Source organism: Cyanistes caeruleus, chromosome 30 (genome assembly GCF_971803275.1).
Source record: "Cyanistes caeruleus chromosome 30, bCyaCae1.hap1.1, whole genome shotgun sequence".
Classification (NCBI taxonomy): domain Eukaryota; kingdom Metazoa; phylum Chordata; class Aves; order Passeriformes; family Paridae; genus Cyanistes; species Cyanistes caeruleus.
Genome location: NC_141730.1, coordinates 814581 through 836546, shown reverse-complemented (window position 1 = coordinate 836546; position 21966 = coordinate 814581). Strand labels below are relative to the sequence as shown.

At 48.8% G+C, this 21966-nt stretch overlaps 1 protein-coding gene and 1 long non-coding RNA gene across 9 annotated transcripts; one reads left to right on the top strand and one right to left on the bottom strand.

Moving 5' to 3' along the window:
- Positions 1 to 849: 849 nt before the first annotated feature.
- Positions 850 to 15501, bottom strand: ADAR (adenosine deaminase RNA specific). 8 transcript variants are annotated; one of them, XR_015279814.1, is made up of 15 exons: positions 15343 to 15501; positions 11816 to 13336; positions 8590 to 8776; positions 8354 to 8511; positions 7795 to 7936; positions 7400 to 7605; positions 7032 to 7188; positions 5908 to 6079; positions 5226 to 5319; positions 3855 to 3983; positions 3604 to 3732; positions 2921 to 3103; positions 2343 to 2455; positions 1789 to 1916; positions 850 to 1481 (listed from the first exon to the last, which is right to left on the bottom strand). XR_015279814.1 is itself a non-coding variant. In XM_023941707.2 (15 exons), exons 1-15 carry the CDS (start codon positions 15414 to 15416, stop codon positions 1241 to 1243), a joined length of 3639 nt encoding a protein of 1212 aa, XP_023797475.2. In that variant the 5' UTR covers positions 15417 to 15501; the 3' UTR covers positions 850 to 1240. The 8 variants fall into 8 exon arrangements, 6 of the variants coding, with proteins under 6 accessions (XP_023797475.2, XP_023797476.2, XP_023797478.1 ...); XR_015279815.1 differs by having other exon boundaries at positions 8354 to 8502; XM_023941707.2 differs by having other exon boundaries at positions 3604 to 3737.
- Positions 15502 to 15529: 28 nt separating this feature from the next.
- Positions 15530 to 18277, top strand: LOC147648788 (uncharacterized). The gene is made up of 3 exons (XR_015279845.1): positions 15530 to 15614; positions 15975 to 16118; positions 18218 to 18277. It is a non-coding gene; the product is annotated as an uncharacterized LOC147648788 (long non-coding RNA).
- Positions 18278 to 21966: the final 3689 nt, after the last annotated feature.

Genomic DNA, 21966 nt, shown 5'->3' with positions numbered 1-21966 from the left:
AGTAGTCGCAGAGATGCCCCCCAGCCCTGCTCTCAGCTAGCTGCCAAGGTTGTTCCTACCCCTCACAGCTCTATGTGGCAGTGGATGTCCATGGGCAGCTTGTAGGCAGGGTGAACCTGTAACAGCTGTACTTTCAACACGTGGTAACCCTGCTTGGCCCCAGCCTGACTGCCTCTGGCTCCCGGCCTTAGGACTGAGCTTCACTTTGGGCTGTGCTTCCATGCTAAGAGGTCTTTGGTCTCTGTCTCATATTAGATAGGGAGTTCTAATCCCAGGCAAAGCCAGCACTTGCCTTGCACAGGGAAAGGGGCTGCTCCAATACCACCCAATGAACTTGCTGTTAGATAGCAACAGTATTGTTACTTCTCACCTTCCACTAGCATCTCTGGAATGTGTTTCAGCTCAAACACAAACAGACACAGGCCAGGGCCAGCAGCCACCACTGGTGTCATTAGACTGGAGAAAAGACACCCCATCTTAGAGCTAGCAGTGAGGGAAGGAGATGGGAGGGCCTTGCCCCAGCACCTCAGAGCCAGTCCAAGCCCTCATGGGGTTAGCTCTGCCCAGTGAGCCCTGTGCTTGAGGCAAGAGGCTCAGTTCCAAACTCTACCTGTGTCACTTCATTATTTAGCAAATACTAATTCATCTCTCCCTCTCCAAACCCCACCAAGGGCCCCTCTTCAGCAGGAATTAATACACCCATGGCAAACAATACAGAAACTTTCTTTTTTTGTTATTAATGCAGAATGTTATGCTGGTCCTATGGCTGCACCTTGCAGAGGTCAGTCCCATGTATCAGCTTGGCTGGACTGCCAGTCATCTTCCAACAGAGACACAGAAAACCAGTCATACAGCCTGATTTTTTGTTTTTAATCTTGAAGGAGAAAATTTATCTCAAAACCTGCCAGAGGGATTTGAAGTACATGGTCCAAAGGTTTCACGCTCATAGGCCTGAAAATTCCTCTGGTTTCTCATGCCTTCTTTAAAAAACAAAAAACGGGGACAAAACTATAAAAAAGCAAATGGGGACTGAGCCTGCCCTTGCTTAAAAAAAAGGGGAATCATTTACATGCACGTTTTAAAAACACACGGTCTGAGTGATGGGGACAAGGCAGCTGGGCCTATGAGGAAACTGCTGCACAGTCCCCGATTCCACTCCAAAAATACGGTGAAAGAAGGATGAGCACAGGCATGGATATGCCTGTGCACATTCACCCCTCACTCCTTGCAGAGTGCTTCCTTACACATCAAGGACAGAGAAATTTTCTTCCTCCTGGGGTTTGCAGATCCAGCTGCCATAGCCCAGCTCCTCCAGTGAGCTGAAGAAGCACTGCTTGGCTGCCTGGTATGCTGTGGCTGCCTCCTTGGCATCTGAGTACACAGAGAAGCTCAGCAAGTCTTTGCAGTTGTTCTTTGCACATAGCTGCTGGAACAGGGTGAACATTTTCCTCTTGGACACACGAGACACCTCTAGCTTCAGACTGAGAAGGAAGACAATGGCAGCAGTGAGGGACGGGACACTGAGAAGAGCCATGAGAAGCAGAGGACTCAGGTAAAATCTCATGATGGAGGAACTCTGGGCTTGGCAGGGCTCTGTGTAGGGTGCAGGCTGGGGAACATTTTGTTTTCCTTCAGGAGTGCTTGTTTATGTCTACTTGAAATTCCTCTGTCCAACCCTCCCCATGTGCAGGGTGCTGTTAGAGTGCAGAGTATACTCTCCACCTCAGAACTGTCCCCTTCCCCCAGACAGTTTTAGGAAAAGGCAGTGTCAGGAAAGGCTCTTCTTACCCATCTACTTTCCCTTTGGTGCCATCCAAGACTTCAACTTCGCTTTCATCAGCAAGACACCAATTCACTGATGACTCCTTCGTCTTGCCCGTCTGCCTTGCAGAGTCATACACGCTGACTCGCCCAACCTGCACAAGAGGGTTCCTTTACCTGGTCCTGCTCCCTTTCATCCCTCACAGTTTTAGATCATCCCAAACTTTCCAGAGCCACAAGGATAAGGTTCTTACTGAGTTGAAAGCTAGAGAGGCAACTTTAGTGTCCTTTTTTTTTCCACACTTTTAGACACAGCTAGTAACCCCTGAATTGTGGGGTGACACAAAGAGGGCAAGTTCTTGGGGTTGTCCTGTGTAGGGCCAGGAGCTAGACCTGATGAGACATCGTGGGTCCCTTCCAACACAGAATATCCTTTGATTGTATGATTCTGTGTTTCTGGTTACTAATTCTTGCCCCTGGTTGGAGGGCTGCTGTACAATGACCCTCCCTGCAGAGACCCCCAATTTCACAGGCAAAGGAATGGGGGACAGAAAGATTAAGAGGTGCTACAGCTGCAGTACCTCAGGATGGTTAATGTGATACGGAGCCTGGAGCTTTCCCTTCAGTGTGTTCCCATCCCTCTCCATGCGGCAGCAGATGGCACGGGTCAAGTGACCCTGACTGTATAAGTAACCTGTGGAGACAGAGGTAAAGGTGTTAGGAAACATGACAGCACAGGTGATGGTCTGGTCAAACCCCAAGAACTGTGGCACTGCTCATAGGCTCCCGAAAGCCCACAGCATGTGGATGAGCATAGCTACATGTATCTTGGGTGTGTAAGACAATGGTCTACAGACTGCAGCATTTCTCACTGAAAACACAACCATGCAGTTTTTGTCTCACTCTCTTAGATCACACGTGCCTCCTAAAAATCTAGAACTTTGGAGACACACCAACTCTACCCTCAGCCTAAAATCCAGACTGCCTTTGCATTTTCAAACAGCTCTGCCAAGAAAGACATTTCAGTCTGTTACTCCTACACCCTTGTGGTGGTTTTTTTAACACTAGCTTCACAAACAAACTTTGCCATCACACTGAGGAGTGAGACAAGTTATCACTGCAGCCTAGTTTTACCCCAAAAGGACAAAGGGTTTCGCACCGAGTGTAACAGACTGGAGATAAACTGGCTCTAGGAAGTGTGAGAGCAATGCCCCTTGCAAGCCAAGTATATTCCAGCGTAAGATTTTGTCACTGCAGGACATGGTTCGTAACCGTTCCCCATGCTGGATCCCGTCCCATGTGGGCACAATGTCACTTGATTCCACAGGAATGGTACCTTCTCCTGCACAAGAGAAGAAGAAAGCTTTTCTGTATAGTGTCAGATATTCAATAAATCAAAACCATTAACAATTAACATAAAACAATTAATCAAAAACATTATCAACTGCGCAAGAAACTTCTGGATACCCAGAGTGAACTCAGGAGTCCAAACTTCACTGACACCAGGTTCAGAGAACAATTTGGCATTCAGTACTGGGTACTGATGAGTAATTTTCAACATGTTCAAAGCAGAATAGAACTTTGCTTAAAAGGGAGGACACAGACCTAATTTGAGCTTTGCATCAAATTTCAGCTGCACACTTCACAAGTGTGGTAGTGGAACTGGCAGAGGTGGGAAGGGGAAGGGATTGTCTTTAAAACTTTCCATCTACCTCTTTTGATTCCTAGATGCTCCAAATCCCACAACAGCACACAGAGAGGGTAAGGAAGCTCTGGAGCACCAGAAAGACTCAGAGGAGAGGACTGAAGCCACCCCATTGTGCAGGGAGTGAGTGCACTCACCATTCTCCACCTTGGTCCGCAGCTTGCCTTGCTTGGGGTTCTCAAAGAGAGGCTGGTGTTGGGCTTGTCCCATCTCGTTTGCCTGATCACTGCAGGATTTATCAAAGAGTGCTCCATCTCCACATGGTGCTGTGCTAGAAAATAAACCTCCCTGGTTAGCACTGACCATAAAGGAAACAGCCAGGGCCAGGGGTGTGACAGTGCTGCTGACACCAGTCATTCAAACAGTTCAAACACCACCCCCCACAAACCTGACGTAGAGGTGAAAGGTAACGCTGCTCTTTATTTTGAGTTTCTTTCCTTCTGCTTGCTCAAAAATGCTCTCTTCTGCAGAGGAAGGATTAGATGGGTCATACTTCATCAGCTCACTGTAGAGAAACCTGAAAATAACACCATCCTGTCAAAAGGCTTCTCTGCTTCTCAGACAAGGAGTGCTTCAATTGACAGGCAGGGTCCCACATCACCCACCATCCAGCAGATTTTCTGCCATACAGAGGACAAGCAGTAGAAAAGCAGTATCCTGTCCAGGAAGCAAGAGCAAAGCACTGGCAGGAGAAAAGAAGGAGCCTGGCTGGGTGCTGTTCACATACATCTGATCCCAGCGTGAAGAAGACTTCAAGGTTGTTAACCAGCACCTTTAGTCAGCAGCAAGTTTGCAGTAAAAGTAAACAACCTTGCAGGCAGCTGAATTCAAGTCGTATTAGAATGAGCCTATGATCAGCTTACACTGATGGGCTCTTTTATGGCTGCTCCTGGCCAGAGAAAACCTTGAGGTCTCCAAGATCATGCAAAGGACTAGAGAAAAACTGCAGCCTCCCAGACAGTCCTTGAGCAGAGCCTGTGCAGGGACTGATTTTGCAAAGAGAAGCAGAGTTCACTCTGCTGTGCCAGAAAAGCCACTGCTGTCAAGATTAACAGCTGAAACAGACAGTAAGCAAGATGCAATTTTGATTCATCACTTCCCAGGGACCTGCCCTCAACACTTTCCCTTGCTGAGGAATGCAGAGCACAGTGGCAGCACGCAAAGGCTTGAAGGAAGCAGCTGATTTTTTTGTTCATAACTGAAGGACAGATGTTAATCAAGCAGTACAGCTTCATCTCACAGTTTCAAAAACTAAAATGTGCCACAATGAATGTGAGGAGAGGAAGAGGAGAATTGTGCAGCTTAGTTGGCAAAACCCTTTCCAGCCTCTGAAAAAGGACTGCTGACCTATCAAAGCAAACATAGGCAGTATGTTTTCCCGATTCCTTCTACACCCACATCCAGAAAGGCCAGGAGACTAAGCATGCAGTGGCTTGGCATGGCTGGAGCTGTGCTCAGGCTGGAGCGCCCTGCACATCACCCCAGTAGCTTCAGCAGGATGCTTAATATTAAGTACATCAGATGCAGCCCTTGGGCAAGTCTCCCACTCAATACTTATTTGGACATCATTCAGGCATGGCCCCTTCTTATCAGAAATAACTTCCTTCTATTCAACAACACGAGTAAACAGTATCTGAGGATCAAAGTATCTCTCAGCACAGCAAAGAACTAGGGCTGTGTTTCAGCTACATCCCTCCAGAATGGGAGAGCAGCTTCTGGCAGGCCCCTCTCCTTTTCCTTGAGTTTCCCCTTTTCTCACCTCACAAAGCCTCTTCGAGAAATGATTTCTGCATGACAGTCATTTACTGTCTCCCCCTTCAAGCTTAGCTCTTCTCCTTTCACACAGCGATTACCTGAAATAAACAAATAAAGAATTAAATAACAGGGCAGGTATCAAAGTCAAGATGGCTTCAGAGACAGAGGGAGAAAGTCTTATTTCTTTGGGCTCTTGAGCAGCAGCACCAGCAGAAGCGCTCTGCCTATGAAATCACTATCACAAGCAGTTAAGAAAATAAAGGACACCACTTTAGGGACAGACAGACTGAAACTGCCATGAGTTTTGGGGGACTGTACCTTCCCGAGGGCTTTTCAGCCCATCACTCCTAGGAGCAGCCTGGCAGCAAAGTAGGGAGGGAGATAAGGTATGTGCAGCTGTGAGAAACTGGGGGACTATGTGCTGTAGCACATAAGTAACCCATGCTCTGATGCACAGAGTAGGACACAGCAACTCAGGCAAAGATTAAGAGCAAGATAGCTGCAGGCACGTTTGCTTTGTTCTCCCTCTGTCTAAACAGATCACTCGTGACACCATGTGAGCCCTGGGAACATTTTGTACGCTCTCTGAAGAAGCCTACAGCAAGAACCATTTCTGAGCCATGGCTTACAAGGAAATCTAGCATGGAAGGGAGACTTCAGAGCGTGCTGGAAGAAGATGCTCAAACCTGTTCCAATGCTGACCACCACTCCCAAGCCCTTATTTTCTTTCCGCATGATGATGGCAGCCAGGATCTTGCGCCCAAGCAGGCTGTGCTGGATATGAGCAGTGAGGGTGTTGAAGCGCTGGTGGCTCAGCATGGCCATCTGATCGTGCAGGGTGCTGCCACTCACAGGGAGCTGGGATGGGGACACAACAGCACAGGTCGTGAGCAGGTCACATGACACAGCTCAAGAATGAGCTGACCTGAAGCACAGCTTTCCAAGCAGAAGGCAGAACACAGAAAACTCTGAGCTTTGGGCAGTGTTGTGTCAAGGGGTGAATGAAGTTCTTTTAGGTATTTCTGGGAAAACCTCTTCCCAGGCTTCGAGTTCTGCTTGAGCCACATCAGAGACAGCAGCAAGCTGTCTTCTTGGCAGCAAGTGACATGGTCTGAGGAATAGCCTCTTGAGAATGCCAGGGAAAACCCCAAGCAAGAAGTAACAAAACTGACCAGCCTGTTTCCAGAGACTCAGCCAAGGAAATCTGTTCCTGGCTTTGGAGGAATTCCACCTCTGCTTGCCTGTGAGGAGAGTGCAGTCATTCCCAGTGCAGACCAACTCACCTCCTCCAATACTGTTGATTGACAAATCTTCCTTGATGGCTTTGCTATTTAGAGCCTCAGCTGCTGTGCCCAGTTGTGCTGCCTGGAATGAGGCTTTTTAGAGATCACAACACTCTAAGTGTGATTTAAATCAGCCCAAGTTTAGGACAGCCAGGGCTTTGCATTGATCTGAGGCATGAATTTTTTGAGCTGACACAATTTTTAATGCAGCACAAAGAAATTTGGAAGAAATAATAAAAAAAGTCACGTAATTAAAAATAAGCATGTTCCTACTCTACTGCAGGAACACATTTCAGTAGCTTGTGGAAGAATCTGAGAATAATTTAGCCCTAAAGCAGAGGTCCATAGGACAGAAGGAAATACCTGTGCCCTGAGGAAACATCTAACTCACTTCAGGAAAACCATATCAGGTTATCAACAGCTGCGGACAACAAAGAGATCACCGCTGATTTTGAAAGCATTTTCTGCTGGACTGAAAGGAGGCGGATAGACTACAAACATAACCCCAGCTTTGACAGAAGTTTTACCTCAGTGATGCTCATCCCTTCCACGCGCTCAGTCTTCTCTGATTCCCCAATCAGGACTCGGAGTGCTGCATCGGCTGCCTCCTGCTTGGCCAGCTTTTTGTTGTGTGCAGTTACAGCTGGGAACCAGCGGCCTCCAACCTTCGCCTGATAGACAAACCTACAAAGAAACCAAGAAACCTGTGGATTTCAGTTTGGTTTTTACATTCTCCAAGTGGAGAGAGGAGCTAATCAGAGTTACAAGATTTGGCAGAGGCAGCAACTAGCTCTGTTGCAGTCTCAAAAGGCATCAGCAATTTTGAGCTTTCTGCCATTTTCCTAGGAAAACAGCAGAAGTGCAAAATTTCCTTCTGCCAGATGTCGCTACTTACTTGGGGTCATGGGGAGGTCCTGACTGGTCTATGAGTTTGAACTCTGCAGCAAACCCATTGGAACGGGCATATTCCAGCAGGCCACTGACAGCATTGACGTTAAGGTATTTGATGAGCTTCCCAACACCCTTCGTTTTCACCACCTTGGATTCATCTGGAGTGGCAATACTGAGCAAAGACTGCGCGCTGTGGGGCTTCACAACAGGCTAGAGCAGAATTAGATAGAAGAAGGCTGTTAAACACTGAGAGGCTGCATTTAGTGCAGGCCAAGAACAGCAGCAAACCTCTGCCCCCCATGAACCTGTGAGGTGAAATCCAGCAGAACAGGAAATAAAAGTGGGGGGGAGAAACACCCAATTCAAAACACTTAGGTCTTATAAAGAAGCTGTTTATACCTGTTCAGGCAAGACATCAGGTACAGACTCTCCAGAAAGAATCTTCACAGCAACTTCTGCTGCCATTTGCTTTGCTCCCTTCTTGCTGTTTCCTACCACAGCAGGGAAAATTTGGTCACCCATTTTCACACAGTAGCTGAACCTGACAGGATATTATAGTACATGAAAAGAGTTAACCATAGGTGCCTCGATCTGGTTGTCATCCCTGTCTCCCACTTCCAGGTAAATTCTTCTGGGTTATCTCCAATTTATTGGCAACTGAAATCTACTGTGATGGCCCTAAATACTTGCAAGTAGAACACCTCCAAGTAGAGTACAGGACTGGAACCCACTCCTGCTCTGGTAGAAGAAACAGCATCCTTTCTCTGAGAAAGGGCATCACTTTGGATCTCTTTCTGGAACTAGATGTCTTGGATGGGCCATGCCCAGAATCCTTGGCTAAGGGGAACACTCAGCTAGGTCAGTGACAAGTCCAGGAATGTGGGCAGCATGCTGAAGGGGAAGGACAGTGAAGAAAGAGTTTCCACCATCCCTCAAAGCCGACAAGAATATACCATACCTAGGATCATGAGGTGGGCCTTCCTGAGAGAGCAGCTGGAATTCAATTATGTTCCCTGATTTTTGACCATACTCCATTAATATGCTGATAGGGTGCTTCCCAGGAAGCAGGCTGAGGTGAGTTGCTGCAGATGACGGCTCTGGCTCCAGCTGCAAAGGCTCCAGCAAGAAGATGGAGGAAATCAGTGTCAGACTCAACACTGAGCAGCCTCACAAAGTAAAGAAAACATGACTCACCAGTTCCGGTTCCGAGCTGTTGGAGGGAACCGGCTCTTCACATTTAATTCCACTGTGCCTTCTGTTCTCCAATTCAGACATGAGGACCTTCATAGCATTAGCTGCTGCCTCCTGCTTAGCCAATTTTTTGCTCCCTGCTTCTGCTGGTGGGAATTGGCGCCCATTAATCACTGCCTGGAATTTAAACCTTTGAAAGAAAAAAACAAAGGGGCATATTGAGAAGCAGAAGTGTGGTCTTCTCAGAGTAAGCAAGGCTGCTCCTGGAATTCAAAGAAGAAACAGCCAGCTCTCAGCTGGGAGAGTAAATCCAGGTTGCCACATGCAGAAGACAAAAATGCCAAGGGTACCCAAGAAGCACTGCATCTGGGCTTTGTTTCATTGCATTTTCAGAGCTGCTCAAAACAGAGGAGCAGCTTCACATTTCGTTCTGAAGGAACAGGATGAATTGCCTTGTTCCACCACAGGTGCCAGAAACAGGTAATGGCTGTATGCAGGCAGCAGCTCTGCTGTGGCTCCTGCCCAGGAACAAGAAAGCTCAAAGGCAGCCTATTTGCACCTAGTCATTTGGGGGGTAAATCCTCCCTCTGGCATCCTCCATGGCTATCCAGGGCATCCATCTTAGAAAGGCACGGCCTCACATAAACCTCTTGCCTTTGACATTTCTGCCTCCTCTGCTCCTGTGAACTCTAACAAAGAAGTTGATCTTCCATCCTCCAGCCCTCTCATCCTCCAGGAGAGTGGATCAAACCAGATCTGGAGACAGATTACGGTGCTGAATCCATTCATATTCCTTCTTAAAAAAACCCAAAATAACAAGACTGTGGGATTCCATCTTTAGAAATTAGGCCAATTTTCCTGTCTAGTGGATCTTTTGACATATTCCAGTGTGGCACACATGGAGATTTTCACAGTCTCACTGGAGCTCAGTAACAGCCATGATTCTGCATGGGGAAGCAGGACTCCAGACACTGACTTGGCCAACTGCAGTGTCATGCCACATGTTCAGCTCACAGAATCTGCTCTGACCTGCTACAACACAGAAATGTCCAAAGTGGGGCCAACTTGTTTAACTTAAGACACCTGCACCCAAACACTTTGTTCTGGACTCCCTTTACACCATTTCCAGGGTAAGAGCATCTTGAGAGGCAGCTTAGAAATACCAGTTTCCCCCTATATGATAGAACTGAAGGCAAGTAATTGAGATGAGACCTAGTAAAGAAATTACTCCCATCTTTGCTGCTCAGAATGAGGAATGCCAAAACTGGGCTAGGACTTCACCTAGGATTAAATTTTAACCCTGCTTTATTTTTTAAGATGATGCAAGGAACTAGGCTAATCGTTATGAAATGAAAGAATGTGCTGGTTTTGCATTAATTGATATTTGGTGTAGAGAGAAGAAGCCACCCACAGAAATTATTTTTCTGAGAGAAGCTGCTAAGAGCTTCCTCTGTGCCTGGCAGAAACTAATAGCTGGCTAGCTCTGAGAACTGACAACCGATTAAACCATTTAAAAGCTAGGTCTGCCTCTGTGAGATTCACATTTTAAAGACAGGCAGGCCCGGGAAATCACTCTCTTGGCTTCTGGCTTTTGAACAGGTAAGTGGCTGAGGCAGTCCCACGCAGGGTCCTACGCAGCCCAGCTGAGATTTTCTGCCCTCTGAGGAGCAGTGAGTGGGCTGCTGAGCCCCTCATCATGGAGTCCACTGGGCCCCATCCTGGTGGGTGGCTGAAACCCCTTCCCAGCAGAGCCCACTGGTCCTTTATTCCAGCAGCACTGCTGGGCCATGATGGCTAGAGGCTCTATTAGCACTGGGAGCAGCCAGGGGTGGCCGCCAGCCCGGTCTGGGGGTGGCCATGTAGCCAGGACTGTGGGGCCGAAAAATAAGCACAACTGAGGCAACGGCACATGGCTGCCTCAGCATGGCTTGCGATGAACTTTAGTTTTTGTCTAGCCGCTTGTAGCCAACGATGCTGTGGAGAGGACAAATATGGCAGCAGCAGCTCTTCTTGTTTTCAGTGCTCCAGATGAAGAAACGTGCTGAATGGAGCTGGCAGCCAGCACGGCTCGCATGGTGTCAGTGGAGACTACGTGACCAGCAGCAAGACATACAGTCAGCGCTCTCCCCCACACACAGCCTAGATGAGATCAACCTTTCAGCGCTGAAGAACACTATAAAAACTTCAAGTTTCAATTGATAAAGCTTGTTAACAAATGAACCTATGAACACCAATTCTCTCCCAAATCAGGGAAAGGAAAGGGTGAAAACATTTCCTTTATAAGGAAAACAGTATGGGACACTGAGGTCAGTAATGAAGGAGTCAAATTCTAGTTAGGAGGGGATTGAGGAGATGCCTTGGTCTCGGGCTGAAATTCTCTTTATAAGGCTATGGTGAAGATATATTTTTGATATATTAGACTTTGTTTTTTCCCCTGTAATTCATGAAGTGCATAGGGGGATGCAGCATTTACCCACAGCCCATGAGAAAAGGGTACTCATGCTGGAGCGTGTGGATGCTGAAAAGCTGTAATCCAGTGAGAAGGCTGAACAGAGAGAGATGAGAAACTTTGCCCCAGGGATAGAAGAAGAAAAGCCTCTGTCCCCCGAGATAAAAGAAGAGAACTTCTAGTTTTTTATGCTAGAACAGTTCATTCTTAAAATAGTACCCCATAAGTTGACATAACCCAGGAAAGCAGCTTTGGGAAAGCTGCAAGGCATGGGAGGGACTTTCACACTGTGAATAAATTTTTCATTTCTCGGGCAGCTGATTCACTGTGACACTGAAGCCACAAGAGAACTGTTTCTTGTGAAGAAGTTGCCATGGCATGATGAGAGAGATTCCTCTCTTTACAAGAACGAATGAAAGACTATTATAACTGATTAAAAAATCCCAGGTTTTGTCTCTGTGTTGCCAGAGGGAAAGAAAAGAAGTTGTGGGAGGGAAGAAGTGTTCTGAAGGTTTTATTCTGATTTTTATTATTCTTTCAGTTCTGTTAATAAAGTTTTCTTTATACCTTTTAAGTTTTGAGCCTGCTCCTAATTCATATCTCACAGCAGGAAATGAGTAGATACTTCCAGTAGGTGCACTAATGATTTTAGCCAGCCCTAAACCCACTACAAAGAAACATTAATAGCAAGCCCCTTCAGGACAGTTGAGTGGGAGAACTTAGTTAAAGTCAAATCATTTTATGGAAAAAGAGCTCAGAAAAGGTAGGACATTTTCTTACCGTGGCTCATGAGAGGGTCCATTCTGCTCCAGCATGATGAAATCACAGTGTTGGTATGTATACTGGGAATATTCAGTAAGGCCACTTACTGGGTTCTTCTCCTGACAAGCTATCAGTTTCTCTACACATGGGAAAGCAGTTTTGAATGGGGCAGCATAACTTGGGGAAGACTGAGAATTCATTATGTGTTCTGACTTATCAGGCTGCTTGCTGATAGCGTTCAGATTATCTGGGATATCATCTGTGGTCCACTTGCTGTTTTCTGAGTTATCATAATTACTCAAACTGGAGAATTCAGGCTTAGTGTCCTCCGATGCATCTGCTTCTGTGTCACCAACGTTGCCCTGACCAGCATGCCCCAAAGGCTGCTGCCCATTTTCGACACTTTCTTCTTCTGATGCCATCACTGCTGGCGAAGCTGAAGTCATCTCCGGGGGACATGAAGGGACAAAGGAAGAGGGAAGACCTGACTCAGGAGATGTGGGATCTGCCATCTGCATTACTGTGCTGGCCTTCAGCCTCATCTGCATCCTCTCACGTTTCCTATTTGTCAGGGACCATCGTGGTGGAGTTGCATTCTGCTTGTGGACATCTCCCAGCTTTTCCAGAGCGGTAAGAAATGCATTAACATCCTTGGCTCTTGAAAACCCAATGTTTTTGGCAAGATTGAGTGCTGTTGTTTCCACCACACTGAACAAGTAGTTGCAGATTTTCTCCTTTGTCTCAGCCATCTCTGTGTCTGCTGAGCTAAGTGTGTTCCACTCTCCTCTTCTGCTCTCACAAGCTGGATCTGTGTAACTAGCACGGTGGTCAGTAGGGCTTCTTTCTCTCCCTGAGCTATGGCTGGCAATTCTCCACAGTGGTGGTGTCTCTCCCTCCTTGTGCAACCTGCCTTCTCTGAGGAGTTTATACAAAACACGGTTGACCTCTTTCTTTGGAGTTTTAAGTTTACGTGCCAGATCATTAGCCGTGCAAGTCCTCCCCTCCCCAAGCTGCCTGAAAACACTTAGAATTTCTTGTCCATAGTCTTGCCCAGCAAGAGACAGTCTTTGGAAATTCAGTCTCACAGTGTCAGAATCTCTCCTTGAGTTCTGATGATGGTACTGTGGAGGGCAATACCGAGACAAAGTCTCACCACGCGTTTGCTGGCTGGAGAACCTATGCCCTCCAGTCCTGCCAGAACTGGGCTGACATCTGTCTGCAGGAGCCGGTGCCACAGCTCGCCTGCCTCTGGTGCACGACTCCTTGTGTGATCCCTGTCCCTGCAACACAGAGACTTCAGTGTCCTGCTCTGTTAGGAACTGCTGGCATAAAAAGGTTTCCTGATTAGTTTCTTGTGGGGTACAAGGGTGGTTAAAAAGACCTCGGTTAGTGCTTGGGCAGTTACGTCTTGACTGGGTAAGATAAGAGCCTCTGCCTCGCCCAGTGCCTCTGATCATAGCGCAGTCCTGGGACACACGTGGGAACCAGGCTGCTGATGAGCCAGGAGAGGAGCTGCCACTCACTCCACACTCTCCTGCCCTGAAGAGAAAAAACACAGAACTCAGAATGTCTTTACCCAACTACAAGATTCCAGAAATGCAGTTTAAACAGCTTCCCAGCTACTGAGGCATTCCAAGCATCTTCTCCCTTGTGATTTTTTTTTCGACTTTCCTAGGAGTCTAAATTAGCCCTGTAAATACAAACAGCAAACTCTGGCTGCCCAGCACAGAACCAGCACCCCCAAATTGCAGGTGAAGTCAAACACAAGAAGCAGCTTTGACACGAACAGCCCTCTGCTCCTCTTGGGCTTGCTTCCAGCACAGGGCTGGTGGCTTATTCAGGATGCACTCCTCAAACACAGCAACTCCACTCCCCTGCCCTGAGGGAGAGAATCTCAGACCTACTTTGCAACCTGAGAAATGGGGGCATGAGGAGGTAAAGGAGCACAAGAAAGTGAGCTGGAGCAGCACAAGGAGCTGGAGCAGCTTGCACGGTCACACAGAACAGGGCTGCAACAGGCTTGCAATTATTTTCACATTCATGGCCAAAACAGTCTGAAAAGCCAGGTGTCTTTTCCTCCCTGGTCACTATGTGATCTGGAGAGGTAAAACATCACACAAGAGGGGAATGAAAGCTATAACATGCAGAGAAATTGGATAGGTGTGCAGCTGGCAATAATATGACAAGGTTTTTTTCAATTGTAGCCCAAATTTTAATTTATCACACAAAGTCGTGCTGCCCGCCCCCCGGGGTACAGGACGTAAGACTAAGCTATTATATCCTTTTTAAAAGTCCAGTCCAGCCCAGTACATTCCAATTTTCTGATAACACTTGCTGCGAAACTGAGAGGATAGACACGGAACATGATACACACTGCCGGGTTCCCATTCTGCCTGCTCCTCTGTGACCTCCTTAAAGCACCTATCGTCACAAAGATAGTTTTTCCGATCCAAGTCTGATCTTTATAAACTTCCCCATCTTCACCAAATACCTTAAGAGCAACTTAAATTTCACTTTCATTAAACAACCGCACTCGGCTGCCATCACCGGGACTTATTTTTACAATAAACATGGGGAGGCTGAGTGCGGTGCGACAGGTTCCCACTTTTCCCTAGCTACGAGGGAGTCCCATTACTGCCCCTCTGCTCAGTGACCCCGCTTTACAAGTGGTCCCTTGAGCCAAGGGCAGGGCAGAAACAGGAAGAGGGGTTTGAAAAAAACCGCTTACCTCAGTCTCATCCGTACGCCAAATTATTTTATGAGAAAATAACAAGGAAAAAAGAAACGCGGACCCGCAGAATGAGTCCCGGCGGAGCGGTATCGAGCAGCTGCCAAAGATGGCTGCGAGCACCGTTTCAGTTTCGTTTCCCGCAGCAGCCGCTCCGCCCCGCCCAAGGAGCTCGCAGCGGGGCTGGGGGATTTTGGGCTTTCCCAGACAGGCTCTCGGCTTTGGGAGCAATAATCAGGCTCCTTACCAGCGGCGGAACCTGGGGAAGGAAAGCGAACCCAGTAGGGTAGCTCCTTCCCCCGGTTGTGATGATGCTCACGAGTTGCCGTCGGGACGGGGTCCTGGTCCGGACGAGAAGAGTGGCTGCTCTCCCGGCTTAGGGAGGGGCTGCGGGAACACCTGTCACCTTCAGCTACACCCCCGAAGGAGACCTAGGGACCACGGCAGGAGTGACGGCGCACCGCGAGCACGAGGGGCTCGGCCGGACTAGGCCCCGAACCTGGAGGGCACTCTACGGGAGGACGGGCTGGGATACAGTGCGGCAAGCACCGAAAGCCAGGAGTCGAGGCTTTTATTCTACGCGTTCCGCCCTATGGAACCCAGCCCCGACAGGGACCTTGGGGAACCAGGACGCGGCCACGCCACATTCCGTAGGCCCACGGGGTTGCCCGTGTTGGAGGCCGCACCACGACTTATGCGGCCTGGGCCCGCCGCGTCACCACGTCCGGCGGCCGCTGCAACAGACGCGGGCCTAGAGGGACCCACGAAGACCCGTGGAAGTGCGAACCCAGACCGCCCCCTCCTTGCGCCCCTTTACCTTGCCGCTGCCGGCGCAGGCTGATGATGCATACGACCCTCATGCGCATGCGCAGCGCGCTGTGCGGCAGCCATCTTTCCTCAGGGCAAAGCGCGGCGGCCATGTTTGGAACGGGCAGCGAATGGCCCCGTGGACCCGGCGGGGTTCGGCTCCCCCTCTGCGCTGCGGGACAGGCGGCATAACCGCCCAATCACCCGGCTGAAAGGCAGCGGCACTTCCACTGTGTCCCGGGGCATCACCCGCCTCACCGGGAGAGGTCGTCTGAGGCGGTGGTGCGCATAGGCGCTACTGCCCATGCGTCTCAGAGAGCGTTTCCCCCAGTTTCCTGGGCTCGCTCGTGCGCCCTTGCTCGTCGCCTCATGTCCCCCCAGGGCCCCGCCATGCTACGGTGTCCTCAGGACTAGGGGGCTTCTCCCCTACTCCTTGGGCCCCCATGACCCGTGGGGCACCCATTTCCTATGGGCTATGTATATATGATGTGGCTCAGCTGTGTCCTCTGGGGCCCCCCTTCTCCCCTGGAGGGCCCCCTAATGCCCCTCACCATCGTCTCCCGCAGCCGGGCTCCTCTTTTTCCACAGGCTTCCCACTTCCTTTGTGACTCCCCTCACCCCCGTTTTAATCCATTATTTCAGTGCCAGAGCTGCAGCAAGTCACATCCCACCCTGTCGGAGATTCTTCCCAGGCAAATGGAGATGTTCTCTCCCGAATCCCAGACCAGCCACAGCCCCTGCTGCCAGTGGATCCTCCCTTTCCCGGGCAAACACCATCCAGATCGTGTGAGTTATAAAACTACTGTCAGAGAACAGATTGTTCATGACTGCCGCTCCACTGAGCGCGTCAATAGCCGTATGTCATTTACTGTCTGGCACGGGGATCTGAGCAGGTGCCAGGTTCGTACAGCTTGGAGGCTGCCAGTGGCTTGGAGCAGCACCTGTTGGGCAGTGGGCACTGTGGTATTTATACTTGTGGGTATGGATCGTAACCAAAAGACTTGGGAGCCGAGCTATTAGATGCCTGTATGGACCAGCCATGGGGGTTGAGTTATTGCTCCAGGTGCCAAATGAGGAAGTGGCCTCAGGTTGTGCAAGGGCAGGTTTAGATTGGATGTTAGGGGATTTTTCTTCATGGAAGGGGTGATCAGGCACTGGAAGAGGCTACCCATGGAATTGGTGAAGTCATCATCCCTGGAAGTGTCCAAAAATGGACTGGATGTGACACTTGAGGATATGCATTAACGGCCTTGGCAGTGATGCAGAATCAATAGCTGGAATCAGTGATTTTAGGGGACTTTTCCAATCTCAACAAATACGCAATTCTCTAATTCTGCTGCTCTGGTACAACCGGTGAGCAATTATCACATACAGGACCATCATCTGGGAGTTCCCCAGACCTCCTTCTGCCAGAGTGGTGGATGTGGAGGGAGCCAGGAGGGACAGGCATGGGTTCTGGATGAAATTTTGGGGTCCATCTGCCTACATTCATCCATGAATGTGCAAAACATAAAACAACAAGCTCCTCAGAGCACCCTCTCACCCACAGGTCTGTGTCTCCCAGTGGATTGGTAGCTGTAGGGATCATATTCCCTCTGTGGCTCTTCCTTGCAGCTTTCCAAAGGCATTTCAATGAACCTGGAGTACTGGCAGGGTGCAGAAATGGTCAGTCAGAACCCAGAATTGCCAGGCTCAGCTGCTACTCATGTTCAGTGAAGGTTGTGGATTTTTCAGGGTTTGGTTGGTTTTTTTTCCAGATGATTTCTGGATTTAGAGATTTTGGGGCTTGTGTGTCATAGTGTAATTTTGGTGTGGTTTTTTTTTTCTGTAATAGAGAAATTCCTTGCCTAAAAAAGAACACTGCACACTCAGTGAAGTTCCATCTTTGCTCCTAGGAGGGTCTAGGAGCACAATGACTCCTGTCTGGGATGAGGCTCATAGCAGACCATCAAACATGGAGGTCACGTAAGCAGTGTCTCCCATCCACTTCACTGAACAACAAATGATTGCACAACACACAGAGTACACAACTCTCGACTCCTTGATCTGTTATTTTTCTCTTTTTTCTACTCTGTTTTAATTGCTGGTGATCACTAGCAAACTTTTCTCTTGGCTCAGTGGATGTGATTCATCTTGGCTGCTGTCAAGATGGAATGGGAAGGTTCTGCACTACTGTCTGCCACCTTGATGTGACATGGGCTGCTCATGAAATCATGTGTTGCTGGCATTGTTGGGTCATGTATCCTTAAGAATTGCAACACTCTAAACCTGACAAACAGGCACTTCATCCATCCATACAAGCTCATTCTCCTTTCTCTTTCTTTATGGAAAATTGGCAGACTCCCAATCTGTTTCCATAGGAACGGGCTGGGAGACCAGGAAACCTCCAGCTGGTGAAGTCCCAGCATTAACACAGCCATGGCATCTGCTTGGCAATGAGAGAAGCTCCTGCAGCCTCTGGAGATTGAAGTCATGGAAAAACGAGTCAATTTGTGGTCAAGATAAGGAGCTGATAACCAGCTTGGCTGCCTGGCTGATTATGGTGGAGGGTGGAGAAAGCTCCATTACTTGCTCTTGGATGCTGGGCCTCATCCTGCTCACCTGCTTCTTTGGGGGCTGCACCAAATCTCCCACTTTCCCCAGGCTGAGCAGAGGCTTCCCCGCAGGATGGCAGTATTCACTAAACCTCCTGTGTCAGCTGGAGATGCCTCAGGTGTTTTGATTTGCTTCTTATGAAATGAAAAGAGAGGAGATAAATTGTGGCACAGCTCCCCCACCTGACTTTCTGCTTGGATGCCAGTTCTTAGCTCAGACTATTGTTCTGCAGAGTTTCATTTTAAACTCCTTTATTAGACACTCTAAAATATCACTTCTTGCTCTTGCAGACAGCCTGTTCCTACATGAGAGATTTGTACTTCTTAGTCAGCTGATGGTGGTTTCTAAGGTAAGACAGCCCTGGGGGTGGTGGTTTATCACCTGGCGTGCTGGTGTTTGATCCCCTCTGCCTCAGGGCCAAGCTGTGCTCTCACTCTGCTGGTAAGAGGTGCAGTTAGGGTTTGGCCTCCTTGCAGAAGCACACATCAAACACTCCAGGCTCATCATATGTGAAGTGAGGAACTGGGCTGAGCTGGTTCCCATGTCCTTCCAAGTGTTGCACTTTCTCCAGTCTGACTGCAGATGTACAGCTGGGAACTGACATAGAAAATCTTTCTAACTCCCGACCATCAGTTCCCCTAGAAGGGAAAAAATGCTTTATTTTCTTCCAATGGATTTTTATGGTAGCTATAAACATGGAGCAGGTAATGCATGGGGGATGCTGCCCCATTCTGAGCCTGCAGCCTTGGTATGGGTGCCAGAGCTGCTTCCCAGAAAGGGACTTCTCCTCCTGCTTTGCTCTCTATTGCTCCCAGCAAACAGGTTCCCAGCTGAGGAAGCAGCAGAGCTATCTAGGGAATTGCACAAACTTTTGCCTTGCTGCTCAGCAAAGGAGTGAACCTGAGCTTTGGTACAGCCCCAGCAGCTGCCATGTCTGTGGTCTCAAGACATCAAGCAGGGATTACTCATCCTGAGAGCTCTCAGTGAGGATCAGAGGGGAAGGGAGACTCCTGACACCTCTGTCTATGTGATACTCATGCTCCTCAGGCATCAATGTACTCCAGGAATGGACAGTATGGTGCCATGGCTCAAAGCTGCAGTGGAGCCCAGCAATGAAAGACACATCTGCAGCAGAAGGAGGCAGCACACTGACTCCCACAGTAGCTGCAGTGGTGGGAAGCAGCATGGTTTTATTCTGTCTGGTACAAAAAGTATCCTTGAAAAAAGGCAGAAGGCAGACTGTGGCTCAGCCACCTTATGGCTGGACATGCTATGTGGACGGCCTTCACTTTGAATTCTTGGATGCTCAGGGGTTCTTTTCATGTGGTTTTAGAGCCATCAGAGCATATGTGGCCAAATCTCCCCTGGAGTGGGCTCCTTGGGCTCCTCCCTCCCAGTGTCATGATGGCCAGGGGCTCCTTCAGCTTGGAAAGGAGCTGTGGGAAGACTGGCCGCTCAAATCATGCTTCAGATGTTGGTCTCTCTTTGGCATGGCTCCAGACTTGTCTCCCTTACCAAGGTGTTGACTCAGGTGGTGGCCAAAGCATTGCTGCAGGAGGTCAGATAGGGACCCTACACAGACTGTGAGCCACTCAGCTTGTTCTTGGAGGGGGACTAGTGAGGTTCCTTTCCACTGCTTTTAGCATATCTAACTGGTTTCCAGAGAGTCAATCAGTTGAATTAATGAATCCTTCCTTAAGCCAGAATTCAAAGATCTTCCTGGTACACGTCAGTTGACATGGCATTAATACTCCCTTCTGTGACCTTTACATCACCATCCAGGCCCAGGCTCCCCTTTTTGCCCTTTCACATTTAATATTAAATCTGATTTATCTGTAACAGGGCTTTATCATGTGCTCAGACAAATCAAAAGGATTTCACAATCCATCCCTGAGGCAGAGCCATGAGTGATGAAAGTATTGGCCTGAGGATAAAATCATCACATGCACCCTGGACAGAGGTCTCCACCACTACTCCCTTGCCACTTATCACCACTCCAGTGCCTGATTTTTACCTGTGTTGCTTGAGGTACCTGCTGACCCCACCTTTTCCTTGAAGCTTAGTGCTCAACAAACTCCAGGGCAAGTTGCTGCCCAAGGCAGCAGCCACTGCTCTCTGCTCCTCTTGATTTATGTGCTATTGAGCACAGATAGATTCTAATGGGCCATCTCACAGGGAAAAGCCTGGCACAGCTGCATCTCTGAAGGATTTCCTTGCATGTAGGGCTCCTTTGTGCCTCCCATGAGATCCCATTACACTCTTTCACTGCTTTTTCTTTAATTGCTGCAGATCATTTTTTTTCTTGCAGCACAAACTGACTACTGACAGAGTCAGTGCCATGTGCTGATGGAGACACAGGAGGGTAGGCTGGAGGGAGTAATGGATGACAGAGGAGATGCCGGTTGCAGATCACAGGGACATGTACAGCCCTGTAATTGGCTGGCTTGCACAGATTTCCTCCCATACAGCATTTTTTAATCTAAAGGAAAGCAAGGAACTGGAACATGTCTTGCTTCATTCATGGCTTCCCTGGAAGCAGCAGCAGCATGTTAAGGAAAAAGAGAAGGAGGAGGAAAAAATAGTCAGAAGCACCAGGTGGCTGAATATCTTGCAGCCTAATTGATTCCTCTTTAATTAGAACAAAACCTGTTGCACTTAGCCAGCATTCAGTGCCAGTTTTAGAGAAAGCAGCATCTTCCCTGGCCCTGTACCAGCACAGCTTGGCATGGAGGGAGGAGAAGAACCTCAGGAAACCATGCAAAGCTGACAGTGCCTCTACCACACCTGGGAATCTTTGCAAACTCCAGCTCCTACAACTTTCTTCAAGGCAGCAAGAGCAAGATGAAGGAGAGCCAACCATGTCAGTGTCCGTTGCACACTAATCTGCAGCAAGAGACTTGTCTGGTATTAACTGGAGTAACTGAGACTTCACAGGGATTTCTGTGCTTGTGCCTGACCTCACTTGGGAGCTGCTCACTGCTTCTCTCACAAATCCCGTTATTTTTAAAATGAGAAAGAGCTCAGCTTCATTTTGCAGTGAAATGACTTCTTGGCTTTTTGCCTCTTCAGTTTTGGATGGATGTCCAAAACCTTGCATGGGTTGGGGAGCCCCCACCTGCAGGGCTGTGCCTAGCTCTGGAGCCCCAACATAAGGACATGGAGCTGCTGGAGAGATTCCAGAAGAAGCCAAAAAGATAATTCCATGGCTGAAGCACCTCTGCACTGGAGATGGGCTGCAAGTTCAGCCTGGAGAATAGAAGGCTCCAAGGAGACCTTAGAGTCCTCTCCAGTGCCTAAAGGAGCTCTAGGAGAGTTGGAAAGGGACTTCAGTCAAAGGTCTGGAGGTACAGGACAAGGGGGGAATGGCTTCCCACTGCCAGAGGGCAGAGTTAGAGTGGATATTGGGAGGGAATTCTGCCCTGTGAGGGTGCCCAGAGAAGCTGTGGCTGCCCCTGGATCCCTGGAAGTGTCCAAGGCCAGATTAGACAGGGCTTGGAGCAACCTGGGATAATGGTAGGTGTCCCTACCATGGCAGGGGGTGGGACAGGATGAGTTTTAAGGTCCCTTCCAGCTCAAACCAGTCTGTGATTCCATGAAAACAGGCTCTGCACTGGCTGATACAGGTTAGGTGGCAATGTCAAACCTCATCCCCTGCAGCATCTGGTCACATCTCAAGTGTTTTTTGACAATGCCACCATATGGTTTTAATTTTTGGTCCTTGTGACATGTGCAAGGGCTTCCCCTGGTGCAGGGTGGCTGTGGGGGCTCTCCTGTCCCCTCACAGCTTCTCCCCAGCAGACTCAGGAGTTTGACCCCACTCCTGGCCCTGTGTTGTTTGTTCTATTGAAATATCATAATGAATGAAGTGCCAACTTGTCTGCAGGTTTTGTAGCAAAGTCCCCACCACCAACTGGCTTGTCATGGCTGCTGTTGTTCCAACACAGTGACTGCTCCCCAGCAGAAAACCCCAAAAGTGTCATTTTCCAGCCCATCCCTGCTGAAAAACCTTTCTTATGGTGTGAGCACCAGGCCAGCAGTC